The 22,618-nt window shown below is 46.9% G+C and overlaps 1 protein-coding gene across 1 annotated transcript in view; it reads right to left on the bottom strand.

Moving 5' to 3' along the window:
• LOC144138747 (putative cytochrome P450 301a1, mitochondrial) overlaps window positions 1-22,618 on the bottom strand; it is a 114,811-nt gene that overhangs the window by 83,304 nt on the left and 8,889 nt on the right. Inside the window, exon 2 of the mRNA XM_077671161.1 lies at window positions 6,793-7,030. Coding sequence (XP_077527287.1) covers window positions 6,793-7,030 — 238 coding nt within the window. The remainder of the gene's footprint in view (window positions 1-6,792; window positions 7,031-22,618) is intronic.

The raw sequence follows: 22,618 nt of genomic DNA on the forward strand, positions 1-22,618 counted from the left end.
CCGTCGTGATGGTTGTGATGGTTGCGTACAGCTCCGTTACGTTCAAGTCTTACGCGTTAATGCGAGCTTCCTTTATTTTCTTTGGTTTCGATACTGATTTACTGCCCATTGAATTTGCCACATTCCCAGGAGCCTGTAATGTAGCACGCAAGGTTCCCGTCCTTAAAACTCGGAAGCCGTGCAGGTCTATTTCGCCTCTCGTGCGGCTTCGATGATTTCTGGGAATCTCTTAAACGACCCGGCCGAGAAAATGGCGTAATTGATTTCGAACAGCCTCAATCTATGTGTTAAGTTCTCTAACCACTAATCGTGTTCCTTGCGCGCGTTAAGCTTCCTACGTGGTTTATTGCGCGAGGTAGCTTCATACCATCTACTTTGTGCGCCGCATAGCTTTTGGTGTCGTCATTCACTACTTGCTGATTACGAAACTGTGGGCTATATCAATACACAAATTTTTGCTTTACTTTCTAGTAAACCCTTACGAAAATGCCATATATGGCCCATATATAAATTATATGTGGCCATATATAGCTATATATGTGTTCATATCAGGCTATAACTTGCCATATATGGGGCCAAATAGGGCCATATATGGCGTGGTCAGCCCATATATGGCGTCAAATATGGCCACATATGGCCCCACGTGGAGCCATATATGGCGCGTCCAACCCATATACGGCTCCAAAAACATCCATATATGGCGCCAAGTACAGCCGTATATGGCCTGGTCAACCCATATATGGCGCCTTCTACATCCATATATGGCGCTACGTTCTTCGTTATACAGGGCGTCCCAGCTATCGTGCACCAATATTTAAAAAAAGAGCAATGGCGTTACTCAAAGAATACCTAGTGCACAATGTTTGCAGTACCATGGAGAAGCAGACACTAATTTTTTTGTTAATGATACTTAACTAATTAATTGTAATTAATTACCTAACTCGAGAATTACTGTCCTAATCACTGAAGTGTCAATGAGGAACTTGTAGGTACCCACGAGGGGCATCTAACTGCGGCATTTTCATCGACGAACTAATTGCCTACTTATTTATTATGACTGACAAAGAAAACCCGCGAAATATGAAAAATACCACGTGAAGGTGCTTCCGCGCGCATTGTAAAGCAGCATCCCCATATAAGCTGATTGAAAGCAACTGCTTCCCTTGTCACCTGCCCGAAGCGACAGCGCATCACCTTGATAATAAAATGAATGGAAGGAGCAGCAACAGCAAGATTTGCGGGGCGTGTGTGCAGATAAGGCACAAACTCGGTCGCGGTTTCTTCTTTCTTTCTTTTGTTTATTTCATTCTGGCTAACTCAGAGGCCGCCTATTTGAGGGCTTTGCTTTACGATGCACGCGGAGGCGCCGTCACGTGGTACGTTTCGTATTTCGCGGGTTTTCTTTATCAGTCAGAATAAATGAGTACGCAATTGGTTCGCCGCTGAAAATACCGCAGTTAGATGCCCCTCGTGGGTACCTGCAAGTGCCTCATTGACACTTTAGTGATTAGGGCAGTACTTCTCGAGTTAGAAAATTAATTACAATTCATTAATTAAGTCTCATTACCAAAAAAATACTGCCCACTTCTTCACAGTACTGCAAACATTATGCAGTAGGTTTTCTTCTGGTTACGCCATTACTCTTTTTTTAATCTTGGTGCATGATATCTGGGACACCCTGTATGGCTTGAACAACAGCTATATGACACAATCAGATTTATGTATTACACTAAATGCAGCCGCTATGCGGCCAGTTACTGATATATACAATTGATTCACGCAGTTCCAAAGTAATATATATGCCAATACTCTAACTTTTTAATTAACAATCACAGGAATATGAATTCCCTGTCAATATAAATTCTCCGAAAACACTTTCTCTTTAATTACCCAGTTACGTTGCTGATAGTTTTTCTACTATACAGAGATCTTTCCTTGCGTACTTCAAAACTGCAATTATATTTAATGCAGCTGCCTTAGTTCTTTATTTGTCATATATGCAACAGCACAACAACGTTTTTATTCTTTCTTTTTCAACACAGCATTTATGTACAGCATCGTCCAATAGCTGGTTATGCTTGCTGTGAAAAACATTTCGCAGATAACAGCCTTAATTAGTTACGAGAAAAATATATTTTCAGTATAAAAAATAAGTTTGCGTGAGTGCACGTACTACGTGAATATTAATGGATAGACCTTACATTGTGTGCTTTGACCTTAGCAATGCCTTTTATGACTCTGCCTTTCGAATGAATGTGCCTTTCGAACACAGAAAATTATATTGTGCACATTCTAATAGGTTACTTGCATGGGCGGACATGCCATGTCAAAGTTAACGGATAAATAGCGTCATATTGTGTTCTCTGGCCTTATCAAGGCCTTTGAGGTTGTCAGTCACCAACATGGCTATTACGAAACTGTCCCCCCCGTGCGTAGGCAATTCTCTACTTTTTAATGAGTTACTTGCACGGGTGGACATGCCGCGTCAATTTGAGCTGGGGGACAACCTTAACGCGAACTTTGACCGCAGCAAGGCCTTCGATTGTGTCAGTCAAAAATTGGTATGTCAATGTGAAGGGCCAGCATTCCTATATCCTTATCGTTTTCAAAGGGCGGGCCGCCAACGTCTGTTATCGACCCTCTGCTGTTTTATTTTTTGTCAGGGATATTTCAGGCGCTATAAGATACGCCTCCTTTTTATCTTGCGCTGGAGAGATCTAGATTTCAAAACAAGCTTAGTGTTTTGCCGCAACACATTTATTCACTATGGCGAGGAGACCAAGCTGAATAAAAGGTGCAGCGGAAATCCTGTTGCCCTATGCGTTTGAAACTGGTAGCCTGATTTTTCAGCACCCAGATATTTTACTTTGCCTCGAATCTGGTGGGCTTTTAGATAGCGCTCCCACCTTATCCCAACGTATTATACCTATCAAACAGCTATCTCCTAGACACTTGAACGCAGATTGCGAGGTGTCTACGCCACTGACCTCCACTAGGGGAGCTGGATGGCGCTTAGAGCGCGCCGGTGGGAAGCCACCGGAAGTCGGCGGCCTTGTCAGGAAGCCGGTGCTTGCTCCCGCCTGACTGCTGCCAGCGTGCGTGTTTTCTGCACTTCTCTCAAAAGAATGCCTGCCTGCTGTGCTGTTAATTGCATAAGCAGGACAGAAAAGCCTACTGGAAAAACGTTTCATGCGTAAGTGCCCTTAAATCCTTAATTTCCCGTAACTGACCTGCAGGGAGCATGAAGAAAACATTTGCGATGCGTAGAATGGCGTGTTAAAGCTGTCCGGGATTTGCCTTGCAGGTTGCCGTGTTCCCAGCCCCACTTGTACCAGCAGTGGGTTGTTAATCTCAAAAGGGACAAATGGAAGCCATCTCCAGGCAGCAAACATTGCAGCAACCACTTTACCGAGTCGTGTTTTGACCGCTCGGGTGCAAGAACGCGTCTAAAAAGCGATGCCATCCCAACGCTGTGTTCTTTCCCGGAGCACTTCCTGAATTTCCCGGAGCACTTCCCTAGAATTAAGTCTGGTTTCTGCCTGGCTTACGGTTCTGCGTATATGATCCATGTTTTAGTGCTGTAGCGTAGACACCCGCGGCTTCTTTCTGTTCTTGATTTCGACGTTGCAAGCGTGCTCGACACTAGAGTTCCGATTGCTGTGGGTCAAAGTGAGCTTTCAGGGCGTCTGCAATGTTAACTGTTGCAGAACCAAAAACATGAAGAAACTGGCCTGACCACGTGAGCAGCGACACGTTGTCCGTCTGTAGCCTAGGTGGATTGTGTCTCCACATGGCATTGAACGTTGTCTTGCTGACAACCGTGCAGGCAGCATTTTTGGGTGTCTTAGCACTTCTTGGTGCAAGCCTTTCCAATGTGTCCGCCATTCTTGCAGTTTCGTCGCTCGAAGCATTATTGATTCCGTACGACTGTATGCTGCGATGTGGGAGCCAGTCCCTTGCTGACTGCTTGCTAACAAGCACCGCTCGCATGTTTTGCAACGTGAAGCTGCATTTTTGGGGCAAAGAATCAACGTCGCAGGGTTATCAAATAGTCCAAGCATGTCATCGCATTTTTTTCGTGCCTTATTGCAGTGTTTTGTGTACAGAAGTACCTTTTCATGCCTGGATATGTCACCTGCAACTGCTGCTTTCTTCATGCATAGAAATGAGTCAATTTTATAAGATTTGCTGTTTGTGCATAAATTGATGGTTGAGTTGTGATGGTCACTACAAAGAAAATCGTGCCTTTTTTCAGAAAACTCCGAAACGAAAGCCACCCAAGGATAGAGCCCCAGTTCCTGACTTATCACGGCAGATGAGGCACCCAGAAGCCCACCAGTACCTCCTCCTGAGCCATCAGGAAGTGTAAGCTTACTTTCAGATAAGCGCGAACAATAAGGTACAAATAATTGTGAAATATAAGCACTCGAACCCTTTTCTGTTACCTTCAGGCTGAGTCATGGTAGTTACCAACAGGAAAGCTTGATGTCCTGCAGCGCAGTTTTTCTAGCCGTGGCTGATGCACGAAAGGGAATAAGGAAATTTGGGAAGAACAAATATGGGAAGCCTGATTTTTGCTTTTAGTGAACAGGTTTTTGTAGGTTGATTAATCGTAGATTGACACTTATTCTGGTTGTAGAGCTGATAAATTTATTATTTACAGGCATTTGATCACAGCTATGCCGTCATGGACACTCCAAAAACCCTAAAAGGGAGACTGGAGAAGTGCATTGATGTCACTGAAGGCGAAAAGAGGCTGAAGCTCAGCCAGCAACGGGAGCGCCGGCTGAAGACCCGGGTCGCATCATTGAGCGAAATTGTTGACGACCCAAGGCAGAAGCAACTTGTTTCAGAAGATGCTTGCACAATGTTGGAGAAGTGCTTTTCCGGAGTGCCCTTTGAAGTTATGCAGCGCATCCTGAAGCAGTCAAGTGAAGGTGACGATCCAGCCAGGCCGAGTCGGGAAAAGTACTCGCCGACGTTGCGCATGTTGGCACTGACCCAGCAGTTTTATTCCACGAAAGCGTATAATTACGTGCGGGAAACGTTTGTCTGTGCCTTGCCACACCCATCCACAATAACAAAGTGGTATAGCTCGGTGAATGGGGAACCTGGTTTGACCAGAGAGGCAATAAATGCCATTCGTGTGAAGGCTAATGAAGCCAAGAAGAACCAAGAACTGCTGTGCAGCCTCGTGGTAAATGAGATTGCCATAAGACCGCACGCGGAGTGGGATGGGAGGAAGGTTAGAGGCTATGTGGACATTGGCACCGAGATGGATGATTACAGCACTGATGTGGTAACTGAAGCCATGGTTTTCATGGTTGTTTCTCTTAACTCGCATTGGAAAATACCCTGTGGGTATTTCCTCATAAATGGAATGACTGGAAAGAAAAGAGCAAACGTTGTAAAGCTATGCTTGACAACACTTGCTGAAGGAGGAGTTGGCATAGGGTCGCTAACTTGTAATGGGCTGAGCTGTAATTCTGCGATGTTCAAGGACCTTGGAGCTTCACTGGTGGGAGAGTGCGAAATGGGGACGTCATTCCAGTACCTTGTCACCAATGGGAAGGTGTACTGTTTTCTTGATGTGTGCCATATGCTAAAACTTGTGCGAAACGCCCTTGCCTCTCTTGGCTGTCTAAAGGCTTCATCGGGGTCAATAATACAGTTGCAATATATCCATGAGCTACACATGCTCTAAGAACAACAGGGGTTGCACGCTGTAACTAAGCTTCGGGCGGCACATATTGAGTAGAAGAAGCAAAAAATGAAGGTAAACCTTGCCGCCCAAACATTGAGTGCCAGTGTGGCAGATGCCATTGACTTCTGTCGGGAAGACTTAAAGCTTCCTCAATTCAAGGATTCGCAAGCGACTACAAAGTTCATTGGCCTCTTCGAGCGGCTGTTTGACTGCCTGAACTCCCGCAACCCTGTGGCTCGGGGATTTAAAGCACCCCTTCGGCCTGGCAGCAAGGGTATCTGGTTGTCGTTTCTGGAGGAAGCTCAGGAGTACATTAGGGGCCTCACTGGACCAACAGGGATTGCCATTTTAAAGACATCGCGGAAGACTGCCTTTCTTGGTTTTCTCGTCAGCATTGAAAGCACCATCGGGCTGGCATCTTCCTTGCTCCCTGGAGAAGCTGACCATCGACGCGATGCATGACCGCGACGCGAACCACAGGCCATCATTACCCCGTGCCAAAACGCGTAAGCGAGCTGCTAGACAAAACCGTACTGCATTAGTCGAGCTCTCTTGTTATATTCCTGTCGGGATCTAATGTTCTTTATAGAAATGGGTGATGATAATGATGAATATAGATAGTACTTTGTTGAGGGTACAGGTCCACCAAGCATATCTTTGCTTCAAGTAAACTGCACCCAGGGGAACACTGTTCGTGTCCTGTGTGTGATTAGAGCGCCGACGTGAGCCTGAGAGAATTACCGAGTCTTTTCGAAGGCCAGCTTGTTGCGCCGGTAATTGGTGACCAGGTGGCTTCTCGCCGGGATTTGTTTGAGAATGTTGTTCCTGTAGTGGATGGGCTTTGTTTCGGAGTCAGCATGCGCAGCGTGCACTATAATTCCTCTTTTTTGTCTAAGCTGCACATGGTGGGCGAGAGCCATGCGAGAAACGCAGTGACGGGGACGTCTAGGAAAGAAGCCATGCATGCGCGTCGGGCTGATCTTGATGTTCGTGAGGGGGGTGGAGGGTGAATGAGATGCACGCATTCTTTCATATTCACGATCTCCCAATTTTTTTTTTACTAGACCCCAAGGTAAGTCTGTGCTTACGCGTTCAGGATGCCGGCGTTGGCGAAGTAGTCCGGCCTGTCGGTGTGGTAGAGTTTGAAGGGCAGTGCTCCGACGCGGTACGGCGTCCTCCCTTCCTCCTGGTACAGCGTCCGGATGTCGTCGGCGCTGAACAAATGCACCACCACTCCCCTTCCCGGTAGCTGCTCGGCCACGATGGGACCGTACCGGCGGTACATATCGAGGGAGGCCTCGCTGGAGTTTCCGATGTTGTAGCGCCCTGCGGAAAGGTGAAGGGTTGTCTTTGTACATGAATAACGATACGATTGAGTTCAGCCCATATTGGCGAACTGTCCATGGTCAGGGGTGTTCCCAAGAGGTGCGTTGTGAAGGGCATGGAGGAGCGAGGAAGGGGACTGTCGTAATGATCGGTATTAATTTGAAAATAACAAATTCCCGGTATTTACATGCGAGAGTGAAGATGGCGTGACATAGTGAACGAGAACTCAACGACTTTAATCACACCACCAGCGGCATCTGTTGGAAGAGGTGGATGAAACTGGTAAACCACCTCACAAAACGAAAGACCTTGTTGAGAAACAGGAATATCCAGGTATCAACAACGGCAGAGCGAAGCGCATTTGCGGATGTGTCGAAAATAAACGAACCCAGCTCAGTGACGTTTTTAGTACAAAATGACGTACTTTGGAGAAAAATTTAAAAACGGAGGAAGTTTGAAGGAAACTAAAGGCGCTTTTCTTTTGTCAAAGGTAGAATGTGCGCACTCAGATATGAAAGAGGTAAGATTACGCGCAGCAAGACTGTGGTTCTTAAAGTGGCGAAAAGATTTTATGCCTAGTTCGAGGCGAACAGCCTCTGGCCAGGATGCAGTGCGATACCAATTAACTTGGTTGACGGAGCCCTAACAGTCACTACAGATGAAGCAGAAAAGGCGCCAAACGGGATTTAGACAGCAATCTACAGTAGACAATAGAAGAACTGTGGATATACATACTAAAGCATAGAAGGAACACTCTACTAAATAAGCTGGGAAAATAATTGTTCGAAAATTTTAGGACTCTAGAAGTGTCCCTGACATGGAAAAGTGGCGACATGATTCGTATCCGCCAGAACGGAAATCTCAAATTGCATAAGAATGCGTTGACTATTAATGCTAAGAAAACCAAGTTCATCACCTTAGCTCCCGAAAAAGACTTGTTGCCACCAACGATATTGCACTGTGTAGAAATAACCTAAGATGAAAAAACTACGTCAAATAAATATCTGGGACCTAATTTAAACAATCATTCACACCGGCAGGATCGCGTTCATGCAACCTGCCAAAAATTTGCATTAAGTGGCCACGCCCTGCTACAAGCTCGAAATATGGCTCGAGATTGGGCCAGATTTCTTATTGTATTGAGGCTTCAGTAGGAACATATTCACAACCTATCAGGCAGCTGCAAAAACAATCGCTGAAAATTTTAAAACATTTTAATAACTACAAATCCAAAAACCACTCTTGGAAAAGATAAATACCATGTCTTTGGAATGCTTGCTGTGCTAATTTTCATGGTACATTACGTAGCCCCAAAAATCTTTCGATGAAGAATTTGAACCTTCCGAGAGTTTTTAAAGGGCATGGTGAGCGGTTACTGTAGCTTAGCGGTGTTAACACATGGGATTATACATTGTACGTTATCAACCAATCACATCATTTCTTTCTTGATCCTTTAATACAATTTTCAGAACAAGCCTAAAGACCCTGTGAATTTTACTGGGTTTTTTTTGCCTTGTTATGTTTGTATTGAATTATATATATATATATATATATATATATATATATATAGATATATATATATATATATATATATATATATATATATATATATTGTGAGCATAGGGATGTTATTGCCGGACATTATGCCCAAACGCAGCATAACCATCATCGCTTGCATTGTGGACACTAAGGGGTGTATTTCCCGTTTAGTCATGTCTTTGCACCCATCGCCATTATCATCTGTAAATGATCATCATCATCCCCTCGCTTCGACTGCGGACGAACGTCTGGGCTCGGCGACCGAATAAAGGCCTTCTTGCGAAACGCCGTCTCTCAAGTGGTGGAGGGTGCATTCGATCCTGCCGTCTACCTCTCCCGGTGACACCACTGGAGCGTCGATCAGGTGGGCGCTTACTGCTCCCCATGCAGCGCGAGAGCAGCCATTCGGGCAGCAACGCTGCGGTTTCGGTCCAGCCAACCATTACGATCACCAGCCGCCAACGCGAGCCTCCCTTTTTTGCTGGCCTCCGGGGCGAAGACGCGGAGGAATGGCTCGACCAGTGCGAGCGAGTGAGCGCGTTCAACGGATGGGACGACGCGTTCAAACTGCGGAACGTTACCTTCTCCCTGAAACAAGTTTCGGAGACGTGGTTCTTCAACCAAGGAGGTTCAATCGATGATTGGGCGAGCTTCAAGGAAGACTTCCGCAAGATCTTCGGGACGTCCTCTGCTAGCTCGGCTGCAGCCAAAAAGAAACTGGATGTCCGAGTGCAACTCCCAGAGGAGACCTACGCATCATATATTGAAGATGTCATCGCGCTCTGCCGCCGGGCCGACAAGGATATGCCTGAAATGGAGAAGGTGCGGCACATCATAAAGGGAATTGCTTCCTTTGTCTTTAATGCAATGGCTATACACAATCCCAATAGTATTGCAGATGTGCGAACGATATGTCAGCGGCTCGACCATCTGCAGTCTATCCGCATTCAACAGGACACCTTCCCTACCTGCCCTTCTGGCTATGCCGAACTCCGTGTGTTGATTCGTGACATCATTCGTGAAGAGCTGCAACAGCGCGACACGCCCTACCTTCAGAACAACTACGGCCTCGCACCTGGGCTCTGTGACATGGTCAGAGAGGAGCTTGTGTCTATGACATCACTTCCCCAGCCATGTCATTCCGCCCCTCTTCACGCACCGTGTTACTCCGAGGCCGTATCACGCTTACCTGTGCCCGTGGAGCCGATTGCTTCACCGCCACCGCATGGCCACTTGACCGCTCTTTCGACATCCTCGGCCGCATCGCCTTTCCGTTCAACATGGCGAGCACCACGCCCTACTAGCGACCGGCCCGTATGCTACTACTGTGGCATTCGAGGGCATATTTCCCGCTTTTGCCGACGACGCCAACTGGACGAGCGACGCGGCTACGCTCCCTACGAACGGGATAACCGCTTCAGCTACCCCATTCGTCAGCGTATGCCGTCACCCCCTCCGGGCCGCTCGTCGTCCCCTCCTGACGCCCCGGACCTTCCCCGCGGTACCCGTCTCGCCCGACGTCGCTCTCCCTCGCCCTACCGTCGCTCTCTGTCACCACTACGGCCCGTCGTGCATGCTCCCACCCAGCAATCGGAAAACTAGACACTGCAGTTTTTGGAGGGAAAACTGCATTGTTTGGATCGACCACAATTCCTCCTGAATTTCCGTCTAACATGTTGTCTGTTTCTGTCGAAGGGGTTCAAGTGGAAGCGCTCATAGATGCTGGAGCAAGTATTTCTGTCATTCATGCTGACCTGTGTTCGCGTCTGGGGAAAGTCAAGACTCCGTATGTTGGTCCTTGTTTACGTTGGGCCAATGAGCACGACATCAAGCCAGCTGCCTATTGTACTGTGCGTGTTTTGATTGGAGGAATCCGGCATCATATTCAGTGTGCAGTGCTTTCGCCGTGTGCTCATGAACTAATCCTAGGATGGGACTTCCTATCCTCTGCTTCAGCCGTTATTTCCTGCCGTCACCCGGCCATCAGAATTGCCGACACGGAACATTTAAGTTGTCAGGACTCACCACAGCCCTTCCTCAAGTTGAATGCTGACTGTGTCTTGGCATCTGGTAGTGAAGAAATTCTCTCCGTCGTTTCAGAAGAAATTACAGAAGGCGATGTGGTGGCCGTCCCGGCTGCTCGATTTCTTCCGCAGGGAATTGCCATTGCAACTTGTCTAATTCGATTGGCAAATGGATCAGCAGCACTCGCCGCAGTCAATACTACTAATGAGCCCATTCTGCTGCACCGAGGAACCACTATTGCTTCAGTAGTCGACAGTAACCCAGATTCTGTCGTTTCTGGTGGCACCCAGGCCTCAAAAGAGTCTTTGTTTGCATTGCCTCCCGATCTGTCAGCTCTTGCTACCACCGTCAGTTCCGAGCTTACGCCTTAGCAAACAAAGCTATTACTCGACGTTCTCGCAAAGCACTACACCTCGTTTGACGTGCATGCGCCCGGCCTCACACAGACCACAGCGGCAGAGCATAGAATCGAAACGGAAGGGCCCAGCGTTATTCGCCGCCGACCGTACCGTGTCTCCTCGTCCGAGCGGAAAGTAATAGAGGAAAATGTGGCTGATATGCTCAAGAAAAAAGTTATTCGACCGTCGACGAGTTCGTGGTCTTCGCCCATTGTTCTGATTCGGAAAAAGGATGGTTCCGTGAGGTTCTGTGTTGATTACCGGGCTCTAAATAGGATAACTCGTAAAGATGTATATCCTATGCCACGAATAGACGATGCTTTAGATTGCTTGCAAGGCGCAGAATATTTCTCGAGCCTGGACCTTCGTTCCGGGTATTGGCAAGTCCCGATGGCCGAAGCGGACAAAGAGAAAATGGCATTTACCACTCCAGATGGCCTTTATGAATTCACTGTAATGCCCTTCGGTCTTTGCAACGCCCCAGCTACTTTTCAACGCATGATGGACACTGTGCTCCGCGGCTTCAAATGGAAAACGTGTTTGTGTTATTTAGACGATGTTGTGATTTTCTCGTCCACCTTTTCCCAACATCTGGAGCGCCTAGATCAAGAATTGACCTGCCTTTCTGATGCAGGACTTGAATTAAATACCTAGCAATGTCGTTTCGCCAGTAAAAGTATCAAAGTGCTGGAACACGTAGTTGCCAAAGATGGGATTCGTCCGGACCCCGACAAAACAGCCGCTGTTGTCAACTTTCCTCGGCCACTCGCTCAAAAAGATCTGAGGAGCTTCCTTGGCCTGGCATCCTATTTCCGCCGTTTATCCGCAACTTTGCAACCAAAGCTTCTCCTCTGCACCAGCTTTTACGGGCTAACGTCCCTTTCAACTGGACGGATGAGTGCCAACAAGCTTTTCAAGCCCTCAAAAACGCTCTTACATCTGACCCTGTCCTGCGTCACTTCGACGAAACGGCACCTACCATACTGCATACCGATGCAAGCGGGTGCGGCATTGGTTCGGTTCTTCTACAATCTGATGCTCAGCTTCGTGAAAAAGTAATCGCGTACGCTAGTCGTTCGCTGCCCCCGCTGAGCAAAATTACACGATCACAGAACAGGAATGTCTGGCTGTTGTCTGGTCTATTCAGAAGTTCCGCCCATACCTGTACGGCCGACATTTCACCATTGTCACTTATCATCACGCCCTCTGTTGGCTATCAACGCGAAAAAATTTGTCTGGGCGCCTAGGACGGTGGGTCTTGCGTTTGCAGCAGTACGATTTTACGATTACGCACAGGTCCGGCAGAAAGCATTTGGATGCTGATGCCCTTTCGCGTTGCCCCTTATCCTCCTCAACGCCCCCTGCCACCTGGGAATCCCGGCACACAAGCTTGCCATTAGCCCCTCTCAGCTATGCTTCAGCGCTCCAATCCTCGGAACTGCCAACGTGGCAGCGGGAAGACACCTACTGCCGGACTTTGATTGACCGACTAAATGGATCTGCTGCGCCGCGCAACGGCCGGTTGCGACGCCAACTACGCCTCTTTAAACTTATTGACGGCGTGCTATACCGTGCCAATCATCACCCTTCCGGTTATAACTTGGTGCCTGTCGTTCCTCGTCGACTCCGTCTTCCCATTCTCCAAGCACTTCATGATGACGCCACCGCTGGTCATCTTGGCTTTGAAAAAACTTGCGATCGTGTCCGCAGTCGCTTTTTCTGGCCAGGTCTGTCCTCTAGCGTCGCCAAGTATGTGGCCTCCTGCTCTTCTTGTCAGCACAGAAAACGATCTACGTCACCCCCGGCCGGTATGCTTCAGCCACCTCCGTGCCCTTCTGCTCCATTTGAAGCAGTCGGTATTGATTTGTACGGGCCTTTACCATCAACACCAGATGGCTGCCGTTGGATTATAACCGCCGTAGATCATTTGACTAGATATCCGGAGACCGCTGCGCTCCGATCCGCTTGTACCGAAGAAGTTGCTGACTTCGTGTTGCGCAATATCATCCTGCGGCATGGAGTGCCTCGCGTTCTGTTGAGCGACCGTGGCAGAACATTTCTTTCCCACATACTCGCTGAAGTTCTTCGAGCCGCCAATACTGTCCACAAAACCTGTTCCAGCAAACAAATGGCATCACCGAACGTTTCCATCGCACTCTGTCCGATATGATCTCCATGCACATCAACTACAACCACAGCAATTGGAACGTAATTCTACCATTCGCCACTTTCGCATATAACTCCGCAGTCCAGCGCACCACCGGCTACTCGCCCTTCTTTCTGGTTTTTGGCCGTCAGCCCTCTTTTGCCATAGACACATTTTTTTTCTCTGCTCCTGTTCCTGCTACTTCGCCGTTTCACGAACAGTTCGCTTTACGTATAGCGCACTACCGACACATGGCCAGAGACCGCACGGAATCTCGTCAGCAAGAACGGAAGGCGCGCTATGACGCGACCCATCGCTCCGTCCAATTCTCCGAAGGAGACGAGGTGCTCCTGTGGACGCCTGTACGCACGCCTGGACTTTGTGAAAAGTTCCTACACCGTTACATTGGTCCTTACGTTGTCGTCCGACAGACTTCTCCAGTTAACTATTGCGTGACCCCAGTGGACACTTCAAGCGATCGTAGGCGTCGTGGAACAGAGATAGTACACGTATCCCGCTTAAAACCCTTTCAACGTCGACAGCCGTAATCATTCCCGGCCAGGAGGCCGCCTTCAACTGAGGGGGAAACATGTGAGCATAGGGACGTTACTGCCGGACATTATGCCCAAACGCAGCATAACCATCATCGCTTGCATTGTGGACACTAAGGGGTGTGTTTCCCGTTTAGTCATGTCTTTGCACCCATCGCCATTATCATCTGTAAATGATCATCATCATCCCCTCGCTTCGACTGCGGACGAACGTCTGGGCTCGGCGACCGAATAAAGGCCTTCTTGCGAAACGCCGTCTCTCAATATATATATATATATATATATATATATATATATATATATAGCGAATCAGAATAGGAAATGAGGGGCTCGTTGAAAATAACACAGAAATAAGGGTTGGCAGTCGAGAAAACCTCGGAAAGCAAAGGGGAGGATGTGGTAGATCATTGAAACAGATTAAGAATTTGGAAAGAAAGAAAGAAAGTGAAGAAAAAATGCCCGCCAGGTGGGATCCGAACCCACGACCTCCAGAATACGACCTCCAGTATTCTGGAGGTCGCGGGTTCGGATCCCACCTGGCGGGCATTTTTTCTTCACTTTCTTTCTTTCTTTCCAAATTCTTAATCTGTTTCAATGATCTACCACATCCTCCCCTTTGCTTTCCGAGGTTTTCTCGACTGCCAACCCTTATTTCTATATATATATATATATATATATATATATATATATATATATATATATATATATATTTTGAACATGTAGGGATTGTGCCATAACTGTCCTCATGCCTGTGTACCATTTCATGTTTTATTTTTATTTGGACTAATATTTTTATATCACAAATTTTGCAGGGTACTTTCAGAAATGACACCTGTATGTATTCATTTCGTCGGACCTGCGACTAGCTTTTGGCTACGGATGGATCCGCACAGTGTTAGATGTATTTTTGTGTTACTTCTTGCTAAACAATCTGAAATGAAATAAAATATATTACGCACTCATCAGCGTACTCTCGCTTGTAAAAAAAGTTATTTGCTCACCAAGGCAACAATGGCCTGCGTAAGATATACCTATAAATTTCCAACAACCGAGAGAACATGCTGGAGTTTTAAAAGCTACTCAACAATTATTCGCGATCATGTTGCAAATCCGACAACAGGTCAATCTGCGTAGTATAATGAACTCCTTTAGATTGCATTCATCGGCTACGAGAAAGCATTTCATTATGTTGACATTGCTGTGGTACCCCCAGTACTGGGAGCAATGAACGATAAAGGAGACGCACATAGGGCTCTTGGAGGGCATATACAAACGACTAATGGGAACGATAGCATTTCACAAAAAGACGAGGAAATTCGTAGTCAAGAAAGGGGGTTAAAAATCTCTACAAATCTGCTTACAGCCTGTGTTCAGGGTTATTCAGAAAAGAACGGGAGATTTTAGGATTTATATATATTCAAAAATAATAAACAGTGTGAAAACAACGACCCACAAGGAAGGGATTACGAACAGACAAATCGCAGATTCCCAACAGACTTTGTTGGACTGAATGCCGTAACTTGCCGATGAAAAAAAAACAATAGCGACAGGCGATTCCAAGGCACTGTGCACGGAACAACCGCACATGTAGAGATTGTCGGTCCAGGTTAAAAAGATTACAAAACTGGGGAGCACGACAAAAGAAAGCGCACACTTTAGAGGTGACTATAATAGGCGACTAGAACAGATTAATAGTAAGTGCCAAAGGAAACCAAGAGCGTCGGAGACACCAACCACCACGTTTGGTGCCTAATTGCATGTTTTGACTAAAATAGTAAGATATGGTACATGGCTTTTTGTTTCAATATGAAGGGTATTTATTATTCCCTACCCTGTGACCGATTGCTCTTTTGAATTACAGACAGCGAACCGGCTTTTGTATCAGTGATAACCAGTGATTTCTCGCTTGCTAGCGTGTACATGGTTTTTAATAAAAAGCCACGAGGGAGCAAGTCGGTGACATTTTCTAGGTACGTGGATGACTACCTTATATTGCTCGATGTTGGTGGCGTAGGACTGGAAAGAGAACGAACAAATCTGCTTGAGCTATTCCTGAGTTTTTTGGCATATCTGTTTGTAACGTGTTAGGTACCAAAATAGTCGTCCATCCGGCATCAGTATTTGAAGCTAACTGTGGTACCGGGACATATGTGCAGGTAGTACAGGTTCCAGGTCAGTCCCGCGTTTCCATCAAAAATGCACTACCCCCTTTTTCTGAAGCGCACGCTGTATTTTGTTTTATAGTCTGAGCTGACATAAACCTGCCCTAAAGGCTTTCCAAGTACCCAACGTTCACCATCGCTCTTTTTACCTCTATATACTTCAACCTCGACGCTTGCTAGAACACGTCAGCAGGCCCCATTATTCGCACTCCAGCTTTCGAGCAGCGGGATGCCGCTCTGTGCAGCTAGGACCCAGACGACCAGCAACAGTTTGTGGATCGGGCGCGCAGTGTAGAAGCCGCCGCAAGATCTCTGAAGGAGGTCTTCACACGCTTTCGAGCACGAACCTTCTCTCACTTTAAATAAATAAAGTTTCACCACCACCACAATGAAGCATTGTACCGCGCCATTCGATCTCGCCATTTGCAGGGATGATGGCCTTCTTGTGGGCGTTGTGGATAACCTCTTCAACGCCTTAAAAATGGGAACTAGCGAATCTTCGAGTGTCAAACTCAGATCACTAACTCCCTCTTCTATATGATTGCCAAGGTCTCCTTACGCGCTTCGGAAGTCCCACCGTGACAACACGAGCTCAACTGGCCAATTTACCTCTTTCTTTTTTGCATGACTGCTTTTATCGTGGAACCCAGAAAGGGACAGCTCTCAACACACCTGCGTCATTTTACATTTTCTACTGCAGCTGCGGAACACTCCGCCCCCCGCAGCGAATATGCTATGTGCAATCATTTTGTCCATCTGCGTTATCTCCAGCCCTGACTGTCTGTTCTGGGACAGTGCGGGCACGTGCTTGTTGTATTTGGAAGGAGTTCCGGGGAAGATATGTCGACTACTTTCAGGGGCACCGCTGCAGTAATCATTATAATCACGAGGATTGGCAGTGACCCGTTAAGGACAATGATTTGAAACGTTGATTGGCATGAGGACGATGCACGTGTACACGACAACTTCAAATTTTCCAGGAAATATAGGTCATGATCTCAAATAAGCGGTGCCTTGAACCCGGAAAAAACGATAAGTAAAGCCTAGACAACAGCGGTGTATCATCCATCAAACAATCGCACCGACCGTTCATTCCACTGTAATGTTCCAACAGCATGCTGTTCGCCCCTGTTTTCTGCTTCACCTATGAGTTAGGCTGTGGCCATGCTGACGAATTACTCTTGTTTTGAGTGTTTGCTAGTTAACTGGTTCCATGAGCCAATTTCTCGGGCGCAGTGTGCACAGGATCGCGCCCCTGTTGCGTGCTGCCATTCTATGTAGGAGTCGTTGTTCGTTGCTCAGTAATAAAGATCGAGGATTTAACGCTGCCGATGAGGCAACGACCTCACCCGGCCATGAGGCATACCCAACTGTCGACACTATGACGCCCTACAGCGTGGTTTTGCTGTACAGGCTGGGCTAAATGGTCGCAACGGCGGAGCTTGGCATCCCGCGCCATTATTTAGTGTGCGTAGATGCGCGTGGCTGTGCTCTCATTGTGCGGCCCGTACATGTATATGAGACCATACACGTATGAGATCCCTAAACATATAAGCACACGTGTCCCAAAAGTGCCCAGCGATGTCCCCTACGAGGAAATTGTGTTTGCTTCAACGACACTTTCACCCGCGGCCACCTGAGCCAGGCGTGACCATATCATTGCTTTTGTTTGGGCGTTGAAGAAGACTGGCGGCAGATAGCAATCTGGGCACCGCGGCCCCTCCTGATTCCCATCAGGGGGGCACACTGTTTTGCAGGTATAACAAAAAACAGTGCTTCCGGTCGACGCGATATTACACGAACGTGTCCCCTTGGGATTCCAAAACGCGAATCTGCAACAAGGCTTGCAACAGCGCTCATTTTTTGCAACACGAAGAGAAGCATTAGGCGTGGTCTGTCGCTCGGCATTTTCCCCTGCATATGCAGCAGCCCGGCATGCCATCATATTCTCCAGTCACCATCAATTTTTTGGCATCATGAGACCCAAGAAACCTGTTTCCTAAATCGTTTTCTGCCGCACGAAGCTTTTGTGCGCAGCTATGACCTCATGAATCGGCCTGAGAAACTATCAAAATCGGGTGCGCTGAGTAATTTTTCATTTCAAAGTTTTTATGATTAATCCTGCCACCCCGGATGTGTGATGACTGTGGAGGGAATTTCTGCATTTCGGCTGAAGGAGAAAGAACTGAAGCGCTCGAACGATATTATCTAAGGCTGCAACAACTTTAACTCCCCCTTCAACAACTTTAAGACCCTTCCACTCTACCACGAGAGAGTAGAGGTGTCCACTCATCGAATTATTTTCTTTGGAATCTCGTGCAGCCATTAATACAGCGATTAGAGCGGGCATTTTGATGTTGATTGATGTTCGTAATTCGGGCCTTGTCACCATGACGGCATTAGCTTGTAACTAAGCCTTATGGCTCGCCGAAGAAAAAGACTCCGGAGAAGTAGACACAAGCTGCTCAGCATAGTAAACACCGAAGAATGCAGAACAAAAGTGGAGTTACCAACTTTAGAGCCCGCCAGTGTTTTGGGAAAGGCAACACATGAGTTTTTCCGGACCTCCGGAAGGAATGATGTAGTCTGTCGTCATTGATGCGTTTTTCAAATGGTTGGAGGTGCGCTTCACGGCAAGTGCAAAGTCACTTGTGCTTTGATGACAGAGAGCTTGGATTCTTCTTCGCTTTCTTTTGGTTAGAGAAAAGGCCATGAGCGAAAACGCCAAAGTATTTGTTTCTTCAGAACTGGCGTACCGCTGCCTACGCAACCACAATGGCGTTGTTGCCACTGCGGCTTACCCTATTGCGACAAATGGCCAGATCAAACGAATGGTGAAGAAACGAAATCCTGTGCTAGCTCGTGGGAGAGGAAGACACGAGCTACGCTTGCCAAGGTTTCTATTCAAGCAACACTCAACAGAGACCACATCAACCAGCAAGACACCCCGCCTAGCTGATGCTCTGTAGAGAGTTCCGGACCATCCTCCAAATCATGGTTTTCAGCCGCTCCACTGATAGAGCTGTTGGCTAAATAGCCTATAACAGAAGCTCCAAGCACAACAACTGGCTTGGGTCCGCAGCTTCTGTAAGGAGCCTGTTCGGATTCTCGACGTGCAGGTTAAAAGAAATGGGGTACGTTCCCAGCGGACAAACCATACCTGGTCCATTTATACAAACCATACTAACTATACCATACGTGCTGCCACTAAAACCACCCGTGGAGAAATTTACCCGATGCAGAGCCCTCTTCGCGGTCACCTTTGAAGCCACTCATATTTCATTTGTCCAGGCCGGATTGAGATCAAAAGCAGTTGTCCATAAATGCTGGGTTTTAAGTCACGGTCATCCAAGCGCAAATAAAAGTGGAAGGCCCCAGACGATGCAACATCTTTCCAACTCCTTTATTGTGGTCACATTTGGACTTTAACAGCTCTCACAGGAATATCTGCGCGTCCTAGAGCTCACGAATGCGCAAAACACTGCTACGTCCCCAGTAGCTCTCGCTTAAACCTTACAGCCTCTGCTGCTGTTGATTTGGCGTCGCAAATGTGGTTTCATGCTAAGTCGGGTTTAAGCACGTACTCTTGACTTCTCAGACACACCTCAAGCATGTCGCAGGAGGCAAGAAATTCCTTCGCTTCTTTAAGGCTTTGCTAGGATATTGCTGTTAGGGTGGCGCTGTTGCATATGATGTGAACCCAGTGCACCAACGCTGTGCCATCTGATAATCATAGGAATACTGCCTAAAATTTTACGCCGAAGCCGGCACCACCGAGAGCTTATTCACATGCCTGTTTCAATGAGCGCAAATAGAGAAAAAAATAAGAAACTAAGAATGATAAGGACATTGACGAAATTATTTCCGGCCTCCCTCTCGCCATTTGCAGAAGGAAGGCCATCCATTTTTGGTTTTACGCAATGAACTGTGCAACTACGTCCTCTCTGTTACAGGGTAATATAGGTTTCCGCAATTTTGGAACATCTGTGTCTAAACTGGGTTCTTCATTTTTTCTTTACATTCTTATCTTACTGAAGATGCCCTTTTGTTGGCCAAAGTGAAGGCCAGCTGAGGTTGCGGACACTAAACCAAGCGGTTTAGGCGCCCAAGGCGACCACAAAGGAACTATCACTGTCCTTCAATGACTTTGGCACCATCCTGAAATCAAAATAAAGCACTTCAATGCTGTTTAAATAACTGAAAACACTTTGTTAGAAGACCGCCAATAAGTAATATCAGGGCGGAATCACATCAGAATGTCAAGAATCAGCCATCAGGGAAACGTTGCGGTGTTGTTAAGGACCCCTCGTAGCTCCCGAATGCTGACAACTCAAGATTGACATTTTTAAAATGAACAGTTGTCAAAATTAAGATATTTTATTTTTGCAACTACTGATCACTGTAAACTCGGCGTTTTCTAAAACTATGTTCCTTGCCAGTACCTGGCATATGCCTTGCATATGGTGTGCTAAGAGCTATTAGGGTGCGTGTTGTATGTGCAGCCCAATTTTGTACAGTTATGAACTACGCGGACGACGTTGTATTTTCTCAGTGCTGAATCTTCGATGCAAAGACTGGACGTTGCAAGCCCTTAATACCACGCTGCTATTACCACTGGCTACGCAGCGAGTATGTACTTCCTCATCACCATTAGTTATAAGGAAGGCTTAACCTGATTACGTTACATGATGATGATGGTTGGATGTTTATGGCGCAAGGCCAACTGGGGCAAAGAGCTCCAAAACAATAGTCATATATGAGGGGTGAAACCTTAAAAACTAAGTAAAGTCAGCAAAAACAAAAATGAAATTACAAAACGACAATGAGCATGGCTGGTGTATAAGGCCAGATTTCATGACGCGTGATAGGAAATGAGGTTTAAAAACTTGACGTCTAACAAATACTCAAACACACGTTTCACAGAAACAATGGCATCGTCACCTAGAAAACACGATGGATGTAGGGGAATATGTTGTCTGTAGAGTTCACTGAAGTGCTTGTGTCGTGTTGTGTGAAGTGCCTTGCATGTGATTAGTATGTGCACTACGGATAGGGCCTCTCCGCACCTGCTGCACTGGGGTCTAGAAGATCCCGTCAGCAGATACGAGTGCGTCGCATGGGTGTGCCCTATCCGTAGCCTACCCAAGGCGACTTCCGTGTGTCTGTTGTGTGAGTCAGCTGTGTACCGTCCCAAGTGTGGCTTTCTTACATGTAGTTTGTTGTCTGTCTGTTCGTCCCAGTGTGTTTGCCATGTTCTGCGCAGGTGTTGTCTTATGTGTGGCTTGAGGTCTGTGTAGGGTACCGTTGTAATGTCCACAGTGTTCTTGAGTGCAGCAGCAGCGGCCCTCTCGTCTGCCAACTCGTTCCCAGTGATCCCTGGGTGTCCTGGGACCCAGCAGAGGACCAGCTCATGCTTTTGTGCATACACGGACATGATAGTGCTGAATACAAGATTAACTATGTGGTTCTTGGGGGGCTTGTGCGATGACAGTGCGCGAACAACACCCAAAGAATCTGTATAGATGATGTAATTGGGAATTTGAGTTTCAAGAATGTGTCCTACAATCAGTAAAATTCCATACACTTCTGCTGAAAAAAATGATGTGTGCACGCTCATGGTTCTGGCTGCATTGAAATTAGGACCATGAGCAGCGCACCACACCATACTGGAGGTTTTAGAAGCGTCACTATAAAATTCTGCACATGTGTATTTAAACTGCAAAGACAGAAAGTGCTGCAGTATTGCAGCTCGTGGTACACGATTTTTGTCAAGTCTCATAAAAGAAAGGTCGCACGACACAGGGCGAACTTGCCAAGGCGGTAAACTGTTAGAAAATGATGACCTGTACACATCTAAAAACGAAGCACTGAGATCCGAGGCTCGCTCTCTCACTCTAAGTGAAAAGGGCAGAGGAACGGATGGGCGATTTGCAAAGAGCAGAGATGTCGATGTATCGTTAAAGACAGGATAAAAAGGATGATTATTCAGTGATGAAATTTTAAAAGCATATAGCAAGTCCATGTACGTTCGTTGGTTCTCAAGGCTCCACTTATCACACTCGACATACAGACTCTCGACGGGGCTAGCGCGAAAAGCACCCGAGGCGAGACGAAGCCCCACGTGCAGCAGTGGGTGAAGCATTCGCAACGCTGTTTTAGTCGCCGACCCATATACCACACTGCCATAGTCTAAACGAGACCCAACCAAAGCAGTATAGAGCCGTAGTAGGAGTTCTTTGTCGGAAGCATAAGATTGATGGGAGAGAACCTTAAGTATATTCATTGTTTTCAGACATTTATGTTTAAGTTCCTTGATGTGTGGAACGAAAATGTGAGTTTCTGGTCAAACACAACACCTAAGAACTTGTGCTCCTTGTTCACAGGAAGCGACACGCCATTAAGAGTAATGTCTGGGTCCATATGGAGCCCGCGCTTCCTGCAGAACACAACGCAAGAGCTTTTTACAGGATTTAATTTAAAACCATTCTTGTCTGCCCAGCCGGCAAGATTCTTTACACCAAGCTGGACTTGACGTTCGTAGATTGACATATTGCAGGATTTATAGGATATCTGCACGTCATCTACATACATGGAATAAGAGATTGTAGGTGGCAGTGCCTTACCAAGAGAGTTCATTTTTACTATGAAGAGAGTGCAGCTCAACACGGCACCCTGTGGCACGCCATTTTCTTGCACGTAAACGTCTGAGAGTGCACAACCAACTCTTACTCGAAACGTTCTGTCTGACAAGTAACTAACAAGAGTGT

Source organism: Haemaphysalis longicornis, unplaced genomic scaffold (genome assembly GCF_048455015.1).
Source record: "Haemaphysalis longicornis isolate Haplotype H1 unplaced genomic scaffold, Haemaphysalis longicornis Haplotype H1 scaffold_5, whole genome shotgun sequence".
Taxonomy (NCBI): Eukaryota; Metazoa; Arthropoda; class Arachnida; order Ixodida; family Ixodidae; genus Haemaphysalis; species Haemaphysalis longicornis.